The sequence below is a fragment of the Anopheles arabiensis genome, chromosome 3 (assembly GCF_016920715.1).
Source record: "Anopheles arabiensis isolate DONGOLA chromosome 3, AaraD3, whole genome shotgun sequence".
Taxonomy (NCBI): domain Eukaryota; kingdom Metazoa; phylum Arthropoda; class Insecta; order Diptera; family Culicidae; genus Anopheles; species Anopheles arabiensis.
Window position 1 is genome coordinate 44,391,573 of NC_053518.1, and position 24,618 is coordinate 44,416,190.

A 24,618-nucleotide genomic window follows, 5' to 3' on the forward strand; every position below is an offset into this window, starting at 1 on the left:
TATGAATCCACAATCACGAAGAACACTCTTTGATACTCTGCAGTGATCACGACCTTTTCTCTGAAATGCTTACTAAAAAATCTTGCTGCTTTAAGTGCAATTGCTTTATTTGACCTTTAATGAAACTATCTATCCTTATTTCATATCTCTAACTACTTCTCTCTTTCTATCTCTTTTACTTTCCCTAACCTTCTATAATCCGTTGTATTGTATATTTCCATGTCCTTTATGTTTTCCACCTAATGTTTGACCACTACAATGTCGTTCTCTTACAACGATGTGGCGTTGTACTGTCCATTGGAATTCAACAACAATTAAATACCCCGTGATTGGCTATGTCAACTAACTTTTCCTCTGCGTTCTGGCTATTTTGAAATGGGCCCGTATGCAAAATTAAATAACTTGTGGTAAACAAACAAATTTTGCCACATAAATCCGCGTATCCCTGCTATTCCTCTCACTAAATATTCCCACGGCGGTTGGCCGTACGTCCCCGGAGGGCCTGAAGGAGGCACACCACCCCCACCGACCGCTATGAAAGCCCTAATGCAAGCGCAGCAGTTGTATGGCGGTAGTGGTGCTATCAAGTACTATCAATCGCAAATGCGTTACACACGTAAGTTTGTCGTGAACTAATCAGCCTGAGTCACACATACACATACACGCAACACGTACAAAACAAAATTATCTCTTTTTTCTCTCTCTCTCGCGCCAAATTACATGCATAATCATACATACATAAACTAAGTTACAACAGCAGCTCGCGTCTTCGCGCATAATTTAGGTTCTTTGTTTTGGATATTGTATTTTGGTTTTCCATCGACATCGAAAAAGGGCCGATTGGTTGTTCCCTAGTTGCAAAAGGGTCTGCTTACCTCGTTTTGTACCCATTCATTCAATCACACATAACGCATTGTTTTTACAAACGATCCAACAGCTCTTGACACATGCTTTCTCCTCTGACCCTCCCACGCTTCATTCATCATAAATCGCCGCGTTTTGTAAATCATTCACTCGCTCACCCTTCAACTTACCCACCCTCGCAATATGTTATCCACACACACACACACACACACACAACCATGCACTGTGTGCAAGACCTATTGGAGCAGTTTTTGTATACTGTCAACTAGCGAGCAAACCGAAAAAGAGCGTTTGGAGTCAGCATGCATCTCTACAAATACGCGAACATCGCTTAAACAGTGCAGCATGGTACAGTGTGAGTGCCGCAGTGCTTTCCACGCTCGGTCCTAACCAAGTTGAGCCGAACGCACGAGAAGCACGTTGTTGTAGTCAATCGTGTTCATCGGTAGTAGTTGCCTCGCGCGTGTCCGGTTAGCGTAAAAAAACGTTTAGTATCCCCTTGAGAATTCAATCCTAGCTAAACACGCCCCAAGTTAGCGACCTAGAATCGAAACGTAGCGGATGTTTTCGGCGGAATTAGCTTCCATCGCAAACGCTCAGGTCAGATACTATATACAAACTGTGTCCCACCGAAATCAGATTACGTGTATTACATTCTTGGAGGAGAATGATTCGACCCCGCAGCTAAGCATGTTTGTGTTTATTCACGTGGTTGCGGTCAGCGGACCGGCACTGGTCCAAGCAATAAAATAGCACATGCCACTAATTATCGTCCATTTGCCGGTTTGATTGTTTTTCGCAAAGGTGGCGAACGAATCGTGCACGACTATTGTGACATTGTGAGCTGTCCGCATCGTGTCGAGTACGAATAATGGTCCCTGGGGAAGGGAGCTAAGCGGCGAGCGCGGATGTCCAATCAATTCATTTTTTCTCCGGATCCGCAGTGGCCACGGCCTACATAGGGCAGTTCGCAGTGTGTGTTGTTTCAAGTTTCAATTTGAAGCATTTGACCAAACAGTTTGGGCGTGTATGAACACAGTCGGACGGTGCGGGATAGTATACGGCATGTTGTGGACGCTTGTAGATGAGTGTGTAGGTTTTTCATATCAGAAACACTCTAGATAGACAGTTCGCTAACGGATCAAGTGGTTCTAAGATGTGTTTGTTGTTGAAGTTCAAAAGTATGGAAATAAAAATATCGTCCTATAAAATAAATTGTCAACAAAAGGGGGCGATCTGAGTCACGTGTACTGTAGAATGACGAACAATTTTACTTACTAGCAATATGGGTCGCCGATTCTGTGAAAACAAAACGATACTTGTGATATATATGTATGTAATACGTTTTTCTCAGGGTATTATACTGCATTTTTTACATGAAGAGAAAATATTTTTCACCTTCTTTATCTTAAATACCCAGAACCGACTCGACAAATTACCGTTTTATCAACATTGTTGTGGTCAATTTGTGATATCACGTCTCTAGAATCAAGAAAATTATCTTAAATTAAATAATGTTGTGTGTGATTTTATTTTTTCGGTAAGATAGATTAACTCCATGTATCAAGTATAAAAAAATCAAAAACATATCATAGTTCATTGATCAACTGAACTGATACCGAATGTCCCCCTTTAGGGCAGGTGCCTCCTTACTGCCAGGTAAAAGCAGAGAGCTCCGTAATATTTAAACGTTTTTCTTTTGCCGAACAGATTTTCAGCCATCTATTTACCCGTAATGAGAGATCTGGGACATGCGTCATTTATCATAGTCTGACTAAGACGGCACATATTCTAACGCGGCACAGTTTTAACTAATCATTTTTGTCACTTCGACACGAACATGCATTGCGTAAATGAGGAAATGCATGCTGCTTGAACTGGCATGGTGGTGCATAGCTTATGTGAATGCATTCGAGTTCATAATTTTGTGGAATGCAGTCGGCAGTTTCATTCCTTCATTCGTTTTCCATGAACTCTGTGCTGGCGGTTGCCCGGTGGGTTGGAATCTTAAGCAGCGCCAGTATGGTCGCGTTTACTGTTCGATTTCGGTCGCTATAAATAAACAGACTATGTACCACTGAGCAACAGAGAGTTCCGACATGAAATTGTCCGTTTAAAAGAGAGAGAACCGTTATTGCACGACTGGTATGGATGGAACACTAGGAACCACCATCATCCATTCCCCACAAAGCGCTGTACCGGAAAAGATGTTCGCTATTCGATCGTCTGAGCTTCGCAGTAAAAGAACCCGACAAACGAATGATTAGTGGGAAAAGTTGCCCATGCCCCTGTGAATCTCTCGATTGAATAATGAGCGGAAATATGAGGAAACCAGCGGTCTCTCGAGTAGTCCTCACCCTTGCCATGCCTAGAGCGAATAGGATTTTATCCAAGCGAGAGCGGTTTTAGGGAGGTTTTTATTTTGACTCACTTTGGTCCCAAAGTGTTGGCACCTTCTTTACGACACTATTGGAAGTGGTAGTTGAGAAATGCATCGATACGCGACTCAGCATCAACTTCGCTTTCCGTGCCACGTATATGTCTTCCATCGTTGATGTTTTGGGAGATAAAAATAAACTTTCTCTTTGAACTCGACAAAATCTGGTACGAAATGCTGATGACGTGAGATGGGAAGTAGATCGTTACACGGATACGTACAATTTCCGTACATACGGTTCACGAAGAATGCGGCAAGTTGGTATATAAAGACTAACTTATATATAACACTCCCAGCTTTTGTGCAAGCTGGGCAAATCATGAGCAAATCAGATTCGTGTTGTATAAATGTTTTCATTTAGTGTAAAAGATAATACGATGGAATGGATATGTAATATTATAAGTAAATATCATAACGGTTTGTGGTTCGTTTATTTAGTACAACTGTACTAAACAACAGGTTAACGACAAAATAGAGCACATTTATAGTCCCGCTCTCCCAGTTGTGTATCATCTTTGTCGGCCTGCTGCTCGGTGTGCTCTATATTGAGTACATTACCCGCGTCTCTCATAACATGTGTGTATTTGTAGCATATGGTAGCACGAGTGCGTACATCTGAACGATTGTTTGTGTAGGAGTTTTCACGGCGATCACGCGTTCCGACACGATCACAGTACAGTACCATATCGTTCCTTGCAGAAAACGCTAGTGAGACTCTGCCCTTGGGTATAGAAGGTGGTGCAGCGTTAGAATTTGCTTACAGAGTGACGCATGTTTTGCGATTAATGGGCTAGCACACGATCAGACCGTTAAAACATCAACAATCTTTCATTAAAACAAATATCTTAGCTAACATTTTTAGTCGTCAGTTTTATACCTTCTAGATAGTAAAGTGCATAGTTTCGGTATCGTCCCAAACCTTTAAGGATTCATTATTGCACTTATACACAATACCAAATTAGTCTAATTGCACGTTGTTTCAATAATAGTCGAAATTCGTGTTTTATGTTACCAGTAAAGCTAATTGTTTAGGTCGTAAATAAGATAAGTGTTTTTGACAACACCAGGGACGCTCGAAAACGAACTCTACGAACATATCAACTTCCTGTGTTTCAGTGCATCTTGAGATCATCGATCATCATGTCGAGTGCGTTCATTGTGCTAGAACGATTGTTCATCCAAAATCAGCCATCATCGTTTCAATCGTTTAACTACATATATCTAGCCACAGTATCTGATTTGTTATCGTATTTTAATGTTCTCTACCCGTTGTCCTCATACGCCAGGTGAAGATCCGATCATGTCCGACCAACAGCAATACAACTACATGACGAGCGATGAAAACAAGCAGTTTGACGATACGAACCTCACCAACATGAGTATTGATCCGTTGAAAGATGACAAATACCTGGAGAAGATCATTTCCCGCGCAGAGAACTACACCGTATCGGCCATGGATCGGTCGCACACGCCCAATCCACTTGACATTACCGTGACTGATAATGTCAACATCACTCGCAAACCGATCCACGTTGGGTAAGTAAGGGGGTGGGAGTGATGAAATTAACGAACAACCGAAACGGTCCCAAATCCTACAAACACTTATTCTCTGGAGCACAATTAATGAACACATTCGGTGAAGCTCATAGCTGCTGGTTGAAACTATTTTGGTCAAGGGATTATACAGCTTGACTTCATTTTTATGGTCCCAACTTAAAAGGCGGATCAAACTTCAAACCAAACAAAACTCGTAAAACATACTAAATTTGAAACGATCATCGATTAGTCCATTGCTTGAGTTTCCAAAGCTGTTAACTGCTGAGCTTGCTTGGGGAGATGGGTTGGCTTTCATTGGTTCATTATTATTGTACATGGAGTTTTATTTTATTTTGCTATGTGCGCATTCCAGGGTGCTTTCTGGTACATTCGATATTTTTAAACAAAGTTTCAAACGCTTTTACCATTATACGTGTAACGAATCATACATGAGCAAGATTATCATTTCCATACCATTTTATATACAGAGGTTTTAACTCAAAATCATAAACTTTCAAGGTATACATAGCACTATCGATGTAGTTGACAAATACTGGTTTTTTATTTAGTTCTTTTCTTATGAAGTACCATGCGGCTCCATCAAATCATTTTAATGCAACTAAAGATCTGAAAAAGAACAGGAATTTGGCAGTGATAGTTTTTATTTAATATTACTTTAAACACAACAAAATAAACGGGTTTAGCAACTTAGGAAGATTTTGTCATGTTGTGCTGTATCATTATAGGTTTTTTGCCTCTAACATCTAACAGGCGGTTTGGTTTTGAGTGCAAATTAAACTCTTCTTAGCTTATAAATATAGAAAAATATAATAATTCAATTTAATTGAGACTAACCTATTGCCAAACCTGTTAGATAGGTCAAATGGTACAAAACATGGGTGGTTCTTGCTGTGTTTACACTACAGGCCATATTGTTTAGTATCGTAGCACATGAAAAATTAGCACACTCACCATCTCATATCTTAATACATAGTAAAAAGCACCAAAAAACGTGCTCGTAACTTTAGCATAATTATCTTATTTAAAAAAATCATATTAGAAAGTATGTTATTTGGGATAGTGAAAACATGTTTTTAATTTTAAATCCATATTTCTCTTTTTCTCTTTTTTTCCTAAACCCATTTATGATCGTGCATCCCGTTTCATATGTTTGTGTTATTTTATAACGGTTTTGCCTTGAACAAAAATACCTTTTCTCTTCATTACCCTATATTATTTACAACATCTTTCCCATCAAATTATAATTCTATTTTGGCAATGTTATGTTTCCTTCGCTTTCGTGTTTAACCATTTGGTTGCAATACTGCCCCATGCAAAAAAAAAAAAAACATATGAAATATCTTCTTTACAAATGGTGTTAAATACAATCATCCCGGTTCCTGAAACTTTGTCCCTATCCACAACTATCCACAACGATGGGCCATAAAACCACACATCCAAAATTTGATCCGTAGGTCACATAGCAACGATGCACTGTCGTTGACAATCGATCGATTGGCCAACATTTATTGTGGTGATCAGATAAAGTTTGTCCCGATGTGTAGGGAAAGGTATACAAAATTTGTTTTGCTTTTTATTTTACTTTTTTTCTTGTTTGGTTGTTAATGATCGACTGCAACTAACACGAATAGTAATCCGCCCGGTTTGCGTTTGTTATGTGTGAGACTTTCTTTTTTTACTTTCTGTAACGTTTTTCTTTGTTATGTTGGATAAATAATCTATATATTCGAATATAAAATGCATGTATATTAGAAAATATGCTTGTTTCCTTTTTTGTTTGTAATCATTGCTTCCTTAACCGCCAATTTTAATGACAAATGTTCTATCGATGATCAAAGAGAAATAGTTAATGTATCTAAATTATATGAATTGTAAGAACTCTTCAATAACGTGGTAATTGTTTTTACAATCAAGCGTTATTTTTTAAGTTATTGTGTATAACTAATATTCACGTGATCTAGTGCAAGGGGCATTTGGTGAATATATGAAAAATAATAAATCCTATATTCAACATATTCCCGGTTCTTGTTATCAACCTTTATTAACATTTTTTCCATTGAACTAAAGACGACTAAATTTGTCTTAAAATCAGCAAAATCGAGTTCAACTCTGTTGTTGGTGGCGGTTAAAATAAATTCATAGTTGGCACTTTGTAAAACATCCCTTCCAATCACATTTTGTAGTAGTTATCATGTTCTTATTTGTAGTAGAATTATAGAAAAGAGTGTAACATTTGCCAGTGCTCTTGCGACATGTATCGCAACGATGTTATGATGATATATTAATACGTTCTTCTTATTTATTTTTCATAAATCATTGGCTTGTTAATTTTGCAGATTTATGGTATCGTTTTTGGTTGATGCACGTGGCGGCGCAATGCGTGGCTGTCGCCACAGTGGTGTGCGTGTGATCGTACCACCCCGATCAGCCGCACAACCTACAAGAATTACCTGTCGCTACGTGAAGCCTCAACGTATTACCAACGGTCCTCCATTGATGGAAGGAGAGGCCCTGGTAAGCCGTATTCTCGAGTTGGCTCCAGTAGGTGCCAAGTTCCTTGGGTGAGTAGTATGCCATACCGGATATACCGGATAAATATACCAAAACGCGGATTTATGAAGCAAATCGGCTGATCGTTCATACTTTCTTGTCTTTCATGTTACAGGCCCGTTATTCTTGAGGTTCCACATTTTGCTTCACTGCGCGATAAGGAACGTGAAATCATTATCCTTCGATCTGACAATGGAGAAACTTGGCGTGAACATACCCTATACGATAGTGAAGAAGCTATTCATGAAGTGTTGAACGAGACGTTCAAGGGTGATACGTTAAACTTGCTTGAAGATTTGCATACAAATAGGATTACGCGCATCGTCACCAATGACTTTCCGCACTACTTTGCGATCGTTTCGCGCATCCGTCAGGAGGTTCATGCTATCGGACCGGAGGGTGGCACTGTGTCTGCAACGGCCGTCCCACAAGTACAGGCGATTTTCCCGCAGAACGCGTTGACCAAAAAAATTCGCGTCGGACTGCAGGCTCAGCCGATTGACATGAACACGACAGCCAACTTGCTCGGCCGTAGCGTAGCCGTCTCGCCGGTTGTCACAGTGGAACCACGACGCCGTAAGTTCCACAAGGCAATTACGCTCAGTATGCCGGCACCGAAGGCTTACAACTCAGGCATGATCAACCAGTACTCGGGCAATGCGCCTACGCTGCGTCTGCTCTGCTCGATCACGGGAGGCCAGAACAAAGCCGTCTGGGAAGACGTCACTGGTTCTACGCCCCTAACGTTCGTCAACGATTGTGTTTCGTTCACTACGACAGTGTCAGCCCGTTTCTGGCTGATGGACTGCCGCAACATTGGCGAGGCAACGAAGATGGCCACTGAACTGTACTCCCAAATGGCGCACGTACCGTTCATGGTGAAGTTTGTCGTGTTTGCCAAACGTGTCGATCAAAGCGAGGCAAAACTAAGCGTATTCTGTATGACAGACGACAAAGAAGACAAAACACTGGAGCACCAGGAGCACTTTACCGAGATTGCAAAGTCTCGGGATATCGAAGTATGCGAAGGGCGCACTGTCTATCTGGAGTTTGCCGGTAATATTGTGCCAGTGATGAAATCGGGAGAACAGCTTTCCCTGCAGTTCAACGCGTTCAAAGAAAACCGGCTCACCTTCACGGTCAAGATCAAGAACAACCTGGACGATTTACTTGGACGTATTTCTTTCATGAACGAACCGAAGGTGGCCAAGGGTGAGCCGATTCAGACCCCGCTGTGCACTCTCAACTTTACCCTTCCCTCCGAGAAGTTTGGTCTTGGTGGGGACGACCTGGAGACAACTTCCGAATTCGATCAGAGCTCCACCGAGGTGCTGAACAGCGAACAGCAAGCCGTCGTCGCAGCCGCCAATCGCGGTAAAACGCTCAACTTCACCTTCCAAAATGGTGACGGTGGGAGCGAAATACACAAGGCAGACATAAAAATCACCGATATTTGCAACCTGCTCGGATCGGATTGGCCTCTGCTAGCTGATGAGCTTGCAATTACACCGTCCGACGTCGAATTGATACGGGCGGAGTACCCGAACGACGAGCCACAGCAAGCAATAGTAATGCTGCGGCTATGGTTACGTCAAGCCGGCAGGGATGCAACTGGAAATGTGCTTGAGCAGGCCCTCATTAAAATCAACCGGCCTGACATTGTGAACAAATCGATTACGAATTTGGAGCCTGTAACGGACGAATACGAGCGACGAGTTGCACAGCGGCAAATCGGTTCGATGAATGGGCTTGACGAAATTGACCCGGCAAGAGTTAACGGAATGCCAGTCGCTAGCAGCTCGATGCACGGTAAGTGAATAATAGCGAATGCACAACGCATCTGCAATTATATGATCGACTCGTTTACAGAATCAGAACATGAACCGACAGAAGAAAAGCAAGAACACGAAGCAGTAGAAAAGGACAAACAATTACCGACGGACAACAATTCGCCGACGGGTTCGGTGTCTCCAGATACTACCGAAGCGTTCCAGCAGATTCGTCGTGAGAGCGAAATTCTCGGCATAGCAGCGATCAAAAAGGAGGACCTTTCCACGCCCCCACCCAGTCCGGCCGATTTCAGTACCCAAGTCAGCCAAAACAGCAGCAAGGCAAGCGCGGATGAGGGACGAAACGATGGTAAGTACTGCGATATCCTCTGCCGTTGAGTGCTTCTCCCTCAATTGTTTCTATTGTTTACATATATTGCATCGACTTTTAACTTCCACCTCAAGTTGAATCCTTTCCCGTCTTTGAAACTGGTCTCATGCTCCTTAGCTTTACTTTCGATATACATAATTAAGAATTTTGCGGAGTTTTTTTACCGTTTTTCGATGATATGTGTTGTGGTTTTAAACATTCGTTTTTCTTAACTTAACGTTTATTTTTATTTGGATTGCCTGGATTTTCTCATTTTTTAAATTTATTGTTGTTTTGGTGTTGCAGTTTTGTGTTTTGTTTTTGTTTTACAGAATTTGTTCGGTTTGTTTTGTAAAAGATACCATAATCTTCTATCTTTTTTCTGCAGTAACAGTTTTCTTACTGTTTTTACACTTTGGTTAATAATAGTGGATTTTATTATTATTGTTTTTATTATAATTACTTTTATTTTCTAGTCATTTTTCAAACCAGTTGTCATATTATAAATTAATTTTTGACATTTATTAACTAGTTAATCTTTCTCTAAACTATAGAGTTTTTGTATAGAAATGAAAGTTTGGGAAATTGTTAGTGACATTTTCATTATCCCATGCTCTAGGTAGAATATTACGTATGATCAAATAATCGTTGATCAATGAAAATCAAGATGTTTTCTATTACTCACTGTACATTTTATCGAAGAAATTCATTATAATGATGATATTGCATCTGTCTGAGAATCCTATACTGTAAGTAGTTACATTGCGCTACGTAGATAGTAAAATATGGGACAATTTCCTAAATGCGAAAACCCGCGTGTTGGTTAAATTAGTTTATTATAGCGCTGTTGCCAAAGGAGGAATATTCCGGGAAATTAATTTTATTTCCACCATCCTCGATGAAAAAACAATATCGTGATAAAAAGTTTGTGTTTGTGGTTTATTTTATGTATATTTGTGTTGTTCATATCTTGTTAGTGTACTTGTCATGTTTCCATTTTCGTGTATGTAGTATTGCTTTTGTGCGGTTTATGTTTTGTTTTGTGAAAGTCTTCAGAATTCATTCTTATGTTTCATGATGTGTCATTCCGATCTGTACAAAACAGTGATACGATGTATTTGTGAGCGATTTGAAATTTACTTTGCATTTCACGAATCTTGATGTTAATCTAATTGTTTACCTTAGATCAACATGCGTTAATATTCGGAAGATTTGTTGCGAAAATCAGTTAGGCTTGGAAAATAAGATACATTGTTGATTATACATACTTACGAGAGTATTGTAAAAAACAACTTCATCTGATACTTCATAAAACATCTGCCCCAAACACCCTGCTCGATTGCTCGATCTTTTGTGCACTTTCACAACCCGTCAAATATGCAAACAACCGCACAAACCAGTGTGTAGTATCGGTATTACCATTCTTACCTCCTGGTTCTATCTCCTGTCCGTGCTCTCTTCTATGCGTCAAGTTATTTCCTACCCAAAGAAAAAAAAAATCGAATCCGTCATTCCTCTTTCTGTGAATGTTTCGTTTTGCGACATGTCCTTGTCATTTCCCGTCTCATGCCCTTAACAACTTCATTTAAGAATTCACAACATCCAACAGCTAATCATGAATTCGCTCTACGTGTTGTGTCATATTTTTGATAAATCTTTTGCGCCACTGCTTTTCAAAATGAGTTGTTCGAAATTCGGAAAACTCCCAACCAAATTGTACTTGCTTACAAATCATGAAATGAAACACGAACAACCATCTGAACACAACGCTCAACAAACGATCATCCATTCCAACTCCTTCACTCTTGATCAGCAGTAGCCGAGGATGTGCAAGAAATCATTCAGCAAGCCATCAAAGATCATGACACGCATGACGAAGACGAGGAGGAAGACGCTCCGGTGGTGGTGGGTGCGGTTGGCAGCGATTCGGCTATCAGTGATCGCGAGGAAGATTCCGAAGGATTCGAGCTGGACCTCGAGACGGACAAGAGCGGCAAAGTGAAGACGATCAAGAAACACTCAAAAGTGAACATAAAAATTAACAAAACCGTCGCACAACGTCCGACTGTGGGAGACATCGAATGGGAAGCGCCCGGATCGGAATGCCCGCGGCAGCCACAAATAGAGATTTCGTCAGTAAACTTGGAGGACGTTTCGAACGATCGGCGGTACAGCTTGGATCACATTGATCCGATTGCTGAAGGACTGACTACGGGCGTTAACGCGCGTGCTTACGAGAAGTCTCTCTCGACACCGGGTGAAACCGAACAGAAAAAGTCCGAACAGATCGTTATCATCTCATCCGATAACAACATCTCGGAGGTGCCGGCCGACTACTCGGGTGACATTGACGAGTTCATTTTCGTGCAAACGTCGCCGGAAAACTTTGCCAAGATGGAGAAAGAGCAAGCCGCTGGTGGCGTTGTGACGGATGAGGACGACAACAGCAATTTAGTGATCATTACAGAGGAGCACTATGACTATGAACTTACGAGCGATGACGATCGACGCTCGTCCAGTGTGCTGGAGGATCCTTCTCCGCCCGAGGAGAAAGATCTCGAAGGATACACAGTTGCGCCGTCTTCGGATACCAGGCCAGAAGCTCAAAAGCGCTTTATTGTCGGTGGTAGTAGTAGTTCGGAAAGCGACGAAGAAGCCCACCAGCGACAGCACCATCATCAGTCCGGATCGACATCGCTTGGAAGGCGCACGATGCGAACTAAAGCCGTTCCTACGGGTCTGACCATTACCGAGGACGAAACGGTCGTGCTGAAAGGCGATCAGACAAACCAGACCAGTACCACCAGTCCCGCGATAACCGTCTGTCAGCCGACACCGCCACCGGTGCAGCCACCCTCTAGTAGTACCAGCAACAACTTCTCCATCCGCACAGGACCGGGATCATCGAGCGGGTCAGACGTCGCCCTGCACGAAACGGCGGGCGAGCTGAGCGATGACGATGAAACAGGTAAATGGCGCTCCCAGCTCAATCCCACTCTTCTCTCTAGTCCCTGGCTGTTCATTTAAGCGCTTTTAACCACCACCTGTCACTTCCCATCCTCCCGCCCATCCTTAACCGTCCTGTTCTTTTGTATCACATTTCTGCCCTGTAACAATCCAAGAACGTTACACACCACCGAACCTACCTTCATTATTTCCATCCTCCATTCCAATCCTACCACCCACATTCAGTTTCGAAGCCTCTACTATTTATTTATACACCTACTCATTAGCGCTCATCCGTTTCCGTTTGTTAACTTGTCTCTAGCGCGTTATATGGTGTTGTAAAGATGTATGTGCTAGCGCTTTCCGTGAATGGATCATGTTTTGACAACTTCCTTAACGTTGGACGGGAGATTTCGAAATTATTTCCCCGTTGTATCACAACGGCCCTATTTGAGTAAACTTGAGAAAGTATAATCGCTAATCACACATACACTTCACTTTATCATACCTTCGATAAGACACTATTACCACAAATTGCTTGCTAACCCTCCCAAGCAGGGGCTAGTAAAGGAAGCATTTTTTAGCCAGGACGCTTATCCGAAGCGTCTCATTGGCATTGCAAACCAAATTTGCTTGAATTGAAAGCTTTCTGTAGTAGTAGCATTAGATTTTATTTATTTACCTGTTTTGTTTACGTATCACTTGACGTCTGTTCCCCCCCGCTGCTAGGTTGTTACGTGAAACGTGTTAGTCTATGTATGATTTAACAATCACTTCATCAATAATTCAGGGTTGTTGTACATCGTGTTGAATGGCACAGGAATTCAATAACTGCTTCGATCCTCAACATACTTTTCAAACTTTAAGATCGCTTTTTGGTGATGGTTGAATTAGGTGAACAACGCAAACTCTAATACTGGAAATCCCCAGTCCCTGTCTAGAAAAACACAAAAACACAAACTTTGAAGTAGGATTAAAACTGATTGTTTAAAGGTTTGATGTATCCTTCATGTCATGAAAATCATCGATTGCTCAAAATTATGCATCAGACCCTATCGGGGTGTACCTTTCTTTTTTATTCCCTTTTCCATTGTTTCTTATCTGCTGCTGCTTCATCGGAACAAAACGTGCTCAAAATCTCTATCTTCCAAATTGTTTTATCCTCAATTTTCCCATCCCAAGGTAAAGTCAGCAGCAATGCCGCGGTGGCCAATAGTGGCCAAACCGGTACGGTTGAACAGAAAGCGGAGACTTGTTTAGCAGAGGAATCGCATCCTTCTTTCCCTGTTAGCACCTCGGGTGTGGCGGTGATCGTAACCCAAGTATCCAACGATCTGATCGAAGACGAAGAGCCTCCGCAGGTAGCGGAGGAGGACAATGATGATGTGTTGATCGATTTTGGTGGAGGAGACAAACCGAACGATTCTGGCGTCGATAACACTGACGATAATCGTGCCACTGGCACTGGTGGTGGCTCTGTACTTGTTCAAGCAGGATCGGACCTAGCAGAAGACAGTACAGAAATTAGTATGTAGCGATCTTACTACCTATAATAGTCCTTCTTTGCTACTGTGTCCGACGCTTTCTACTGTCACTATCTGCAGCTCCTTGTGTACTTTACGATGTTTAGCACTTCTTCAATGTCGACTTTTATCCCTCTATTTCTATCCAACTGTCTTATGACCTCTCTCTCTCTCTCTCTTAAACAGTTCGATAGCTTTTTGTTGTTTTTGTTTATATTATTTTACTACGATGTATGAGTTACTGTTTATTTATTGTTTTATAATTTATTTCGTTTATTTCGGTTCAAACTTTCGTTTCGATTTTTTTTGTTTACGTCTTGTTTGTTACTCCGAAAAATTACCAAAGCGTTTATGCAAACTGTTTCTTCACCCTTCTTTTTCTCCCTAACTAAAACTATGCAGAAATATGCAGTTCTGAAACTAAATTGTCAATTGCTAGTAGTACCAGTTTATTAATCAACATCAAGCTTGTTTAGCGAAACATGAACACTAATACTAAGCGTTATACATGTTTTTCTTTGCACAACTGAAAACATGCATGCATGGTATTTGATGTTTTAATGATTTTGGCAAGTAACATTACCTCAAAAATACTGTAGACTAATTGTACTGATTCGAGACGATTGGTGGTTTGAGTATTTCAAATTCGTTTAATGACATTGTATTTTTCTGTAGATAATTAAGGTAACGAACAGTAGCTAACAATGTGTAGAATATTATTCACACTTACAGGAAAAGTAACGCATGATGTAAAACTGAAACTATGCATGCGTTTGAAACGACAACTCACAACAACAAAAAGTATTTTACAAAACAAATCCTTTTTTTCTATACGATACATTTGCCTCTTGGTTCAATGCTGATCGTTGGTGCTGCAAAATGATACTATTTCTACTAAAGCAACTTTCTATTTCCATGATTGGTGTAAGCCGACGTGATGGGTGTAGTGTTTCTTAACATTTGTTTCTCTTACAACATTTCAGAAAACTATCTTGTTCAGAACAATGATCAGATGACAGGAATGGAGCCAACCGAACCGCCAATGGAGTCCGCAACTCCGCTGAACGATGGTTCCACTCGAACCGAAACAAATACTATCGTTGACGAATCGGATGATGGGTATGTTTGAAAAGAACAGCACAACGATTATGAAAAAGCGCCTTATGACAGTTGTTTTGTTGTTCCCCACAGAACTGTTCGTACTACGATTATCACTACAACGACTACGCTGAGTACGACCGGCGACGATATACCGGAGGATTTAGAAGAACAGCTACTGAAACAGCTGCGCGATCAGCAGCTGTTGCAGGAAACCCAGCAGCTGCAGCAGAACCAGCCACAGTCAAACGCACAGGAAGGCAATCAGGTGGTCACAATAACTACAACTACTGCGGAGGAGGATCCGGACACGGGTGTAGAAACGACGTCCACCTCGACCACACGAACCACAACGACGACTAAAACGATCACGCTGACTCCGGACGGAGATTTCCCCGAGGATGAATTGCTGCAAAAGATCACAACGACCACGACGCACACCTCCCAGCAGAATATACCCGAAATGGTAAAGGAAACCACCGTCACCGTAACGGAAATGGTGGACGGCCGGACGCTAGACGGTGCTGCCAAAGCACTCAACAACATAGTCGACGACTTTATGAACCACGAGCGGAAAAACTAAAATGTGCGATTTGATAGTTTTAAACGTTATTATGAAGCACCATCACGAAGAATTTTCGTGCAGCCAAGTCATGTTTCTACACCCAGGTTGAAGGCACAACATCCGTAGGGTACGATGAAATGCGAAATGAACCTTTCTATATTGCACTCACGAGGAGGTCTTTGCGCACAAGCTACAAACTGTTGTAATCTACAAAGGTAGAGGTAAAGGTTTTTTTATTTACTTGTGGCTATAAAGTATCACGCACACCCTAGCAGCCAGGAGTGGTGCTCTTTTGAGTTCACCCGAAGGACGGGCTTTTTTCTAGTGCCTGTATAAGTTTTTTTTTATTACAAGCGTGTGATCGCAATGACAACGAAAAGCTTACAACAAAGATGCGTGTGCGTGTTGATGCTCTCGCTTAGCAGCGATCGATGCAGATGCAGCAAATGTGTTTGTCCCTGGACCATTCAACTCTTTCTACAAGAAATAGGAGTTGTAAAATCGCAATCATATACAAAACTGGTCCCCGGTACTACTTATCTTTGCGTCATACGGCATTAGCTAATGTAGTGTGTGTGTGCAGTTTTTTTTTTTTCTTAATAAAAAATCACTTCGCACATAATATGAGCCCGATCATCATCGTGATGCTAGATGGCAGCGAAGGTGTGAGGACAAAATCAGAACTAAAAATCCATGGAATTAAGCTTAACGTACAAATTGTCATGCAAAAAATATCATTGAGATCCCGAACTATAAAGTTTCACTATATTTAATGAAATCGTCGCAAAACAACAAAACATGAAAATACAAAACTCTAGTTAGTCGTGCACACGTAGATGCAGAGCAAAACAGCAAAATTCTTCGAGCCGTATATTCATATACATATTTATCTTAGATGTAAGGAATACCAGTTACAGCACGTAATGCAAACGAAATCAGTAGCTTTACGGCTATGGATGTAAGAAAATGACATCAAACTGTTTTCTGAGCCACAGTTTCACTGACCTTAGATGCAAGCATGAAACGCAAACAACAACGCTTGGGCATTGATGAGCATAAAAGTAAGCAAAAATTCGCATAATTGGAACCATTAGACAGCATTACAAATCGTAGCACAATATTAATTGATGCCGAAATTTAGGGTCCCAATGCATAGGCAAATCGAAAAGCTTTTCATAAAAAAGCAAAAACAAACTATTTATCGATTGATGGTAGCAAATCGTACAAAAAAAAAACAATAATATTCTCGCTTTGCTTATCGTACCCAACTAAGCCAGGTCAAATGAGTGCAGACAGCCGATTTTGAAGATATTTGTATTTGTTTATCCTATTTGTTTTGGGAACAATAATTCGTGCTCTGTTCAGACGTATCAATTGTTACGCTACCGCCCTTCTAATCCCATTTTTACCAGTGATTTCAAATTGATGGCAACCGCCGGGGCAATCAAATAGTTTTGCTTTTATTTGTAAAGATATATTGTGTAAGATTTCTGTTTTGTTGTATTGATTTATGTATAATTTTATTGCTTTGTGAAAATCAAACACTATTTTGCTTCACGTACTAATGTTATTCAATTTGTATCATCAACATCAGCATAAACTTTAAATGGCAGCTCAAGTTGCGGAAACCGATTGATTGTGAGTGACGCGTTAGTTTTAATCGAATGAAGCTATTTATTAATTCGTTGCGATATATATTACACAAACTCATTGCTTTGTGAAAAGTATGAAAGTATGTTGGCCAATTGCAATGAAAGCAGCGAAGAAAAAAGTGAACCGTTCAGCAGAAAAAGGTTTGGCAAAGCGTGTGTAATTTTTAAAACAAGTAGAACGATGAAATCCAAAACATAAAGAACAAATGAAACGATCAAGTTTATTGAGGAAAAAATGGGAGAATCAAAACAAAGGATTAATGAAATGAAAGTACGATACTATATTTTTTAAATTGTGTATAGAGTTTATTTACAAACAATTGCAGACAAATGCGCAAACAAAGGCAAATGAGAAGTAAGCTTAATGAAATAAAACACTGCACTTGATTGATCGTGCGATCAAACTACATGTGTGCTAAATAGCCGACAAACCGTATCTGTTTTGCATTACACACATAAATGCACCCGAGTGAACGCGCGTCAAAAACGTACATATAATCGATTGGTTGCTGTACGTTATGATGCTAAAGGATGCTCCCAAAATCCTAGCTGCATTAGAAAATATCATTTGAAAAGGAAAACCGTGTGACCTAAACACGAACTCATGATTACGAAATATATTCAATCAATCACCTGACTTGAAAGTCTTTTACTTTGCCGTAGTATTATTGGTTGTGATGGTGGTTGCGTTTCAATACACATTCTACTAATTGAACTAATGGTAGCTAGAAAACTATATTTTTCAGGAAGCTGCCGCAACTAATATTCCGATGAATGTTACCGTAACCATTCTAATTTCAATATTGAAACTCTGCCTTAATGTCCGCCTGTTTATAATTTCAGCGTTCTTTGAACATATTCAATCAATCTAATTTATACACGAATTCAAAATCGATTAATCTGCGTGCTGAACGGTTAAACGGATTATTGTACTAAATTTTAAATGCGAATCATATACAAACCTTGGGCGCCCCGCATCCCAAAAACCGGGTTTCGTGAGCTCGCCAACGCTCCAAATCGGTGCGATTTTCCCTCGCTGGTGATTGTTTTTGTAAGTCGTTGTGCGGGGTTTTGAGTGTTAAGATGGCCGCCAAAGAGCTCGCGCTGGTGTGCGATTGTGTTGGTAGGTAAAATTAAATGGCCAAAAAAATAAATTCACTCCACCACCTTCCCCCCTCATTGATCCTACATTTCATGTGTGTGCCATATTAGCATCTGCGCTCCGCCGTCTCACTTGCTCATACATGTTCCGGTATGCGGTATTCGGTTTTGGCCTCCAAATTAATTATTTGATGTAATTCTGACTGACTTTAACAGTTACAAAACTTTTTGAAATGGTTTTTTACTTTCGATCAATAGGGAAATTATTTATGATTTGACAACCCAAACGCTACAGATCAAACGTAAACGACTGGAAACTCGAATATCCATTGAAAAAAAAACGAAAGCTCCAAAGCTTCATTGCTTTGCTCAATAGATGGTGTATTACAACTCATCATTACATTTCTGTCTTTTTCTTGCAATCTGTTTCGACAAGTTTCATCTAATCATGACTTAGGCCCGTGTCTGTGCTCCATCGCATGCGATTTTATCGCACGTGCTGTCAAACGCTTTTTCGTATAATATTGCGATTATTTGGATGATTTTAATAATATAACGATTATGAAAAATTAAGTTGAGATTGTTCCTACAAAACACCACACATTTAGTTTGACAGATAAAATCGGTTGCGGCATCCGATGAAATCAAAATTTTTTGATTCCGTCGTACGACGAAATCGCACGTCCGACGTTATCTGTCAAATCACATATAAAATTTTGACAGGCCTTCCGATAAAATCGCATCCGATCAAGGATAATGTATTTAGAAGGTTGATTTTTACCGCTTTTGCTGGGCGACATTGTGGGGGACATCTGTCACTCTCTGCATACAAATTTCATTACCCCGCACCAGCCCTCCCCGATTTTTATACCGGAGCCCCCGGAAGAGATGTGTCAAGTCGAGAAATGTCATTTTGCTCTGAACAACTTCACCTTGTCATTTATAACACCTTGCATCCGATGGAGCACAGACACGGGCCTTAGAGCGATGGACTCGCTGCGCTAAAGAGACGGTACGACAAATCGAGCGAGAACATACACTCCTCGGTATATGATGCGCGTAGATTGTCACCAACACAACGAAAGGCTTATGGACAAAGGTTGACGAAGTGTTTGGAGTGAAATGGGAGAAGGGGGCACAGAAGCTCATCTCGAAACGAGCACTGTAAGCGAGTAAAGGACGGCTAGAGAAAATAAGCGAGATGCAGCAATGTTTGAACGTCAAAAACACTCGCCTTGCCCAACGGGATTAAATTTTTTGACGGCTTCAGGGTAGCTGTTGGGGGCTTCGAGTTGGCATCTTTTGCGGTGTTTGTTATGATTTTGTGTAGAGTAAAAAATAAAAGTTTGTATTCGTTCTTTCAATGTTTACCATCACCGACTATGATTATGATTGCACGAAAAAGTGTCGTCTAGTGAGACATGGTAACGCCATCACGGCGGCCCTTACCAAGCGCGCTGTTTCGGACGAGTTGCTGGCTGCTTATATCGCCAAAACATGTCGCAACTTTACCCACGTCCTCGACGAATATGGTCGATCGGCACTGCATATGGCCGCATCGGTCGGTCGTTCGGCCATCGTCGAATGGTTAATAAACCAGGTAGGATAGTAATTACAAGCAACCTGAGAGCAGAATGTTTACACACGCCCTGTGGAATTGTGTTTCAGGGAGCCAGTATAACGCAAAAGGATCTAGAGTCCGGTCATACGCCGCTGCACCGTGCCATGTACTATGGCAACGTCGGAGCGGCTGTTGCGCTTGTTAAGCATGGTGCGGCACTCGATGCGCCGGATGAAGACTTCGTTAATCCGATGCAGCTGTGCAGCAATGTGTCTGAGCAGCGGGCCAGCAAGGACGGTGGTGAGCGTATTGCAATCGGATCCGAGCTGATGATCTGGGGACAGAACAAAAATTACAACCTAGGCATTGGAAACGCACAGGATAAAGGCAATCCCGAGAGCATGGAGTACTTCCGCAAAACGCGTACCACGATCCGGAAGCTAGAGATCAGCTCGTACCATAGCGTGTTTTTGACACACAAAATGGGAGAGTTGTATGCCGCAGGTCATGGCGTCGGAGGACGGCTGGGTCTCGGAATGGAGGACACCATCGCCTACCCGATGAAGGTCCCGGTGCCGCTGAGAGATAACGAGCGTATTACGGACATTGCCGCGGCGAAGCATCATACCCTCATCCTGACAGATAATAATCACGTAGGGGCTTGCACGCAGATTTGCGATTGGATCTAAGCAGAAGAAGAAAAAAAACGTTGAAGTTTTCTTTCCGGCATTGCAGATTTATTCTTGTGGCGAGAACAAGCACTGCCAACTGGGACTAAAGCCACCGCCAGCAAATCTGCTTAGCTTCAAGGAGATTACGGGTCATTCCAGCTTATCGTAAGTTCGGCAATTTTGCAGTAGAACTTAAACCTGGTGGCTTTACATTTACATCTTTACAGAGGGAAAACAATCAAGCGAGTCATTGCGATGGACTACCATTCGATCGCCGTCCTGGAGGCGGACATTTATGTGTGGGGTCTTAACGGCGGTCAGTTTGGCTTGAAGCGAGAATCTCGCAGTGACATGATCGTGCTGCCGAAACCGATACCGCTAATACCGGAGGGAACGATGCTCAAGGATGATGGGAGCGCCATAAAGCGTGACACCACCATCAAGCTGATCGAGTCAAGCAATGGAGCCATCGTTGTGTATACGATGAAAAACTTTCTGCACATTTTCAGTGGCTTCAAGGTGAAAACCTACAAAAAGCCCTTGTAAGTGTGTTTGTGGTGCGGGGGGGAAATGCTTTTTGCATATTATTTATCTGATCATTTCCTTTATCGATCGTTTCTAGAATGGAGAAAATAGAATGCCTTTCGGTGGCGGGTGGCGAGCTGCAAACCGAACAGGAGGACGTTGTGAAACGTTCAGGGGATCTGCGTGTGCTAGTCTTTACAACGTCCCGTAACATCTACATCTGGTACGAGGATTGCCAACAGTTTGTGCGATGCGTGTTTGCCCAGTCGCGCAATCTGGAGGTGGAAAAGATTCGCTGGTGCTCACAGAATGCCCTGGTGCTGCTGCTTGGCAATTTGTACCAGGGCATCATCACCAACAAGCTGCCCCGTTCGGCAAAGCACCAGTTCAGCGAGTTCAAGGAAACGTGCACACGCAAGGAGCTGTGCGAAACAATGCAAAGCCGCATAGAGCTTCGGCGCATACGCAATTTGTGCAACGTGGTGGATTTTGCTTGCGATGCGGATGGTGAGAACTACGCCGCATTGGTGGAGAATACGCGACGCTGCTTTTGCGTGCCGGAGTTGGTAGAATCGAACTACGATTACGGCACATTGTTAGCCGACACCACCGAAATGGACGGTGTGCACGATGTGGTGTTTTACGTCGAAGGTGAACCGTTTCCTAGCCACCGTTTCATTCTGTATCATCGATCGGAAGCGCTGCGTACACTGTTGCAGCAGCACCCTGCACAGAAAGAATACAATCTACAGGACTACGGGTTCGCTGGTATGACGACGGGCGCGTTTCGACTAATCATGCGTTATCTTTACACCAATCAACTTATCGCACGGGCGGACGTCGAACGATTACTGATAAAACCGGGCACAGATCCGTCCGCGGTACGAACCTCTGAACTAAGCGGCATGTGTCGCAAACTAAAGGAACAGTTCGACAAGCTCCAACTGGATGTCTTATCACAATCGGTTAAAACGTGAGTATAAATGATGATAACGCCGCGAACTGTTTTCAACTCGCCATTGTATACGTGCTTTCAGCTTACAAGTAGAGCCTCCTATCGAACCGTTTCCGAAGCTGCGGCACGATTCCTACCCGGAGCTGTACGACATTGCCATTGAGCTGCAGGACGACAAGAAGCTTCGTGCGCACAAATGTGTGTTGGTCGCACGGCTCGACTATTTCAACATGATGTTTGCCCACAGCTGGATGGAAAAGCGCACAACGGTCGACCTGCGGACGGTGCCGCGTGAGTATATGGACGTTATCGTACCCTTCCTGTACGATAATGATTATGGGCGCGTTCGAAGGCAACGTTACTCGGAGAATTTTATTCTGAGCATGATCATCATCTGCGATCAGTTTCTGATCGAAGAGCTTAAAAGCATCTTCGAGACGATCCTCGGCCAACGTGTGCACCTGCGCAACGTGGGCGAATTGCTCGAGTTTGCCTACCAGTACAACTGCGAAGTGCTAAAGAGCGTGTGTATGCAGTATGTCAGTGTAAACTTTGCCCGGCTGCTCGAGTGGCATTTACTGGACGGGCTAGATCCCACCATGCTGGCACAGATCGATCGGTTTTATAAGGAATTCTTCCGCCTGTCCGATTGCCGTACGATCACTCCCTTTGCGGATGCGATAGGCGACGAGGAGCTGGAACAGTTTGTGAGCGACTTCCGGATCGATCTCGAACAGAAGGCGACAGACCACCCACCGAATGCGTCCGAACGCTCCGCCAAACTTACTCCGAAAGGTAAACAGAACAATATGCCCGCTCTCTCGAAGCTGCAGCGCGAGAAAAGAAACTATGAAAAGGAAGCGATGGCGTACCTGGAACGGTTGGTGCTGGAAGAAGCCGCTGCCGTGAAGGAACGAAAGATTTCGGCCAGCAAGACAACCAACAACGCTTCTTCCATCTACAGTCCACCCTCGTACAAGGACGATAAATCTCCCGACCGCCCGGTGCCGGAGGAACGATCGGCGAGCAAATCGTGGCAAACGGTGTCGGCCGATGCGAAACGGAAAGCTGCCCTTACTGCCGCCCTGCGTGCGAACGAACTCATGAAGGAGGAAGCGAAACAGCCGGCTAACGAAAGCTTCGCCAGCCGGCGAACGGTGCTGGAGCGTAGTCCTACAGCTCCGCAGCTGATACCGGTCCGGTCGCCCGATGAAGGGTACGAATCGGCTAGCAACGTGCCGCGAGCGGCTACACTCAATCTGAGTGACTTTACCCTTCAAAACGGGCGATTGTCGCAAAAGCAGCGCAAACGACTCAATTCGGAAAAGTCCAGGTTGGCCAAATCGGCCAGCCAAGAGGCAAACGGGCAACCGCAAACGCCTGAAATGCCAGTAGTAAACCCGTGGAAAAATGTCACGAGTCCACCGGCAGCGGATCTGTTTAAATTCGGTGCCGATCCAGTCCTGGGTTCCGATACGGCATTATCCGCTCGTAGACAGCGGAAGAGCAGCACAAACGAGCAAAGCAAAGCTGTCGGATTGCAGCAGCCGGACGACGACATGTTTCCTGCAATTAATTCGACGGAAGACCAAACCACCGGTACAACGGCCGTTAGCGTGCATCCGCAGCGGCATCGGCAGCGAAGCTCTCGGTACAGCGAGGGAGAGACCGATTTTAACGTGATTCTAGAAGACGAACGACGGCAAAAGCGCTACTTTGAGAAGATCAAATCGAAGTCCCTCGTTGACACGCAAATCGAGGAGCAGGCTATCGAAGAGCTGCGCGCATTCTACAACGTGGACCATGTGTTCGATGAAACCATCACTATCGAACGTTATCGACCGCCGTTGTTGGAGAATGGGCCGAACTTAGCGGTGTGGCAATATCGGTAAAGTTACCGGGGGGGGTGACGGGGTATCCCAACCCAACCATGATGCTATGAGCTCACTTGCAAAATCTGTATTTTGATATCAGGGGGTTTCTACTGTAATTTTCTGTGTATTTATGAATAGAGTGACATTATGCGCAGCATCAAAGTACATTTGTTCGTATATTTAAAGTTGGAAAGAAATGGGCGAGCAAATCGATACTATTTTCTGCAAGAATTATCTAAAACAAAATAAAATAATATTTTGCTAAAAAAATTTCAGAAACAGTATAAAAGACACGGTATGATATTCGATTTACGCGAATGTCTTAGGAATACATAAACCGCGTAAATTGAAAATAGACTGTACTAGTTAATTAGACCCGGTTACAGAGCTAAGAAACGTAATTCCGAAGTGCTCCATCAATCTAATGGGCATCGCAAGAGAAACCGATTCGGAACCCATACTGCTGCTGAAACTGATCATGATCCCATACCGGTTTTGAAACTGATTCTGACCCCATCCCGGTACTGGGAACTTATCCTGAAACTAAGTCCTCAAGCTGGTACTGAACCCATATTAGACTCACAAAACCCGTAGCGGTCT

The 24,618-nt window shown here is 42.7% G+C and overlaps 2 protein-coding genes across 11 annotated transcripts in view; both read left to right on the forward strand.

Moving 5' to 3' along the window:
- Positions 1–17,968, forward strand: part of LOC120902280 (ankyrin-3) — a 51,892-nt gene extending 33,924 nt beyond the window's left edge. For 2 of the 10 annotated variants that reach the window (XM_040310894.1, XM_040310895.1), the window contains exons 8-17: positions 500–616; positions 4,588–4,837; positions 6,313–6,408; positions 7,195–7,419; positions 7,524–9,217; positions 9,278–9,547; positions 11,361–12,515; positions 13,676–14,020; positions 15,000–15,135; positions 15,208–15,697. In XM_040310894.1, coding sequence (XP_040166828.1) covers positions 500–616; positions 4,588–4,837; positions 6,313–6,408; positions 7,195–7,419; positions 7,524–9,217; positions 9,278–9,547; positions 11,361–12,515; positions 13,676–14,020; positions 15,000–15,135; positions 15,208–15,697 — 4,778 coding nt within the window. Of the gene's footprint in view, positions 1–499; positions 617–4,587; positions 4,838–6,312; positions 6,409–7,194; positions 7,420–7,523; positions 9,218–9,277; positions 9,548–11,360; positions 12,516–13,675; positions 14,021–14,999; positions 15,136–15,207 lie in introns of all 10 variants that reach the window. The other 8 variants (XM_040310896.1, XM_040310897.1, XM_040310898.1 and 5 more) reach the window with 8 other exon arrangements.
- Positions 17,969–19,702: 1,734 nt separating this feature from the next.
- Positions 19,703–24,183, forward strand: LOC120902283 (inhibitor of Bruton tyrosine kinase). The gene is made up of 6 exons (XM_040310908.1): positions 19,703–20,032; positions 20,101–20,646; positions 20,729–20,829; positions 20,892–21,206; positions 21,287–22,162; positions 22,227–24,183. The coding sequence occupies exons 1-6, from the start codon at positions 19,796–19,798 to the stop codon at positions 24,034–24,036; spliced, it is 3,885 nt and encodes a 1,294-aa protein (XP_040166842.1). The 5' UTR covers positions 19,703–19,795; the 3' UTR covers positions 24,037–24,183.
- Positions 24,184–24,618: the final 435 nt, after the last annotated feature.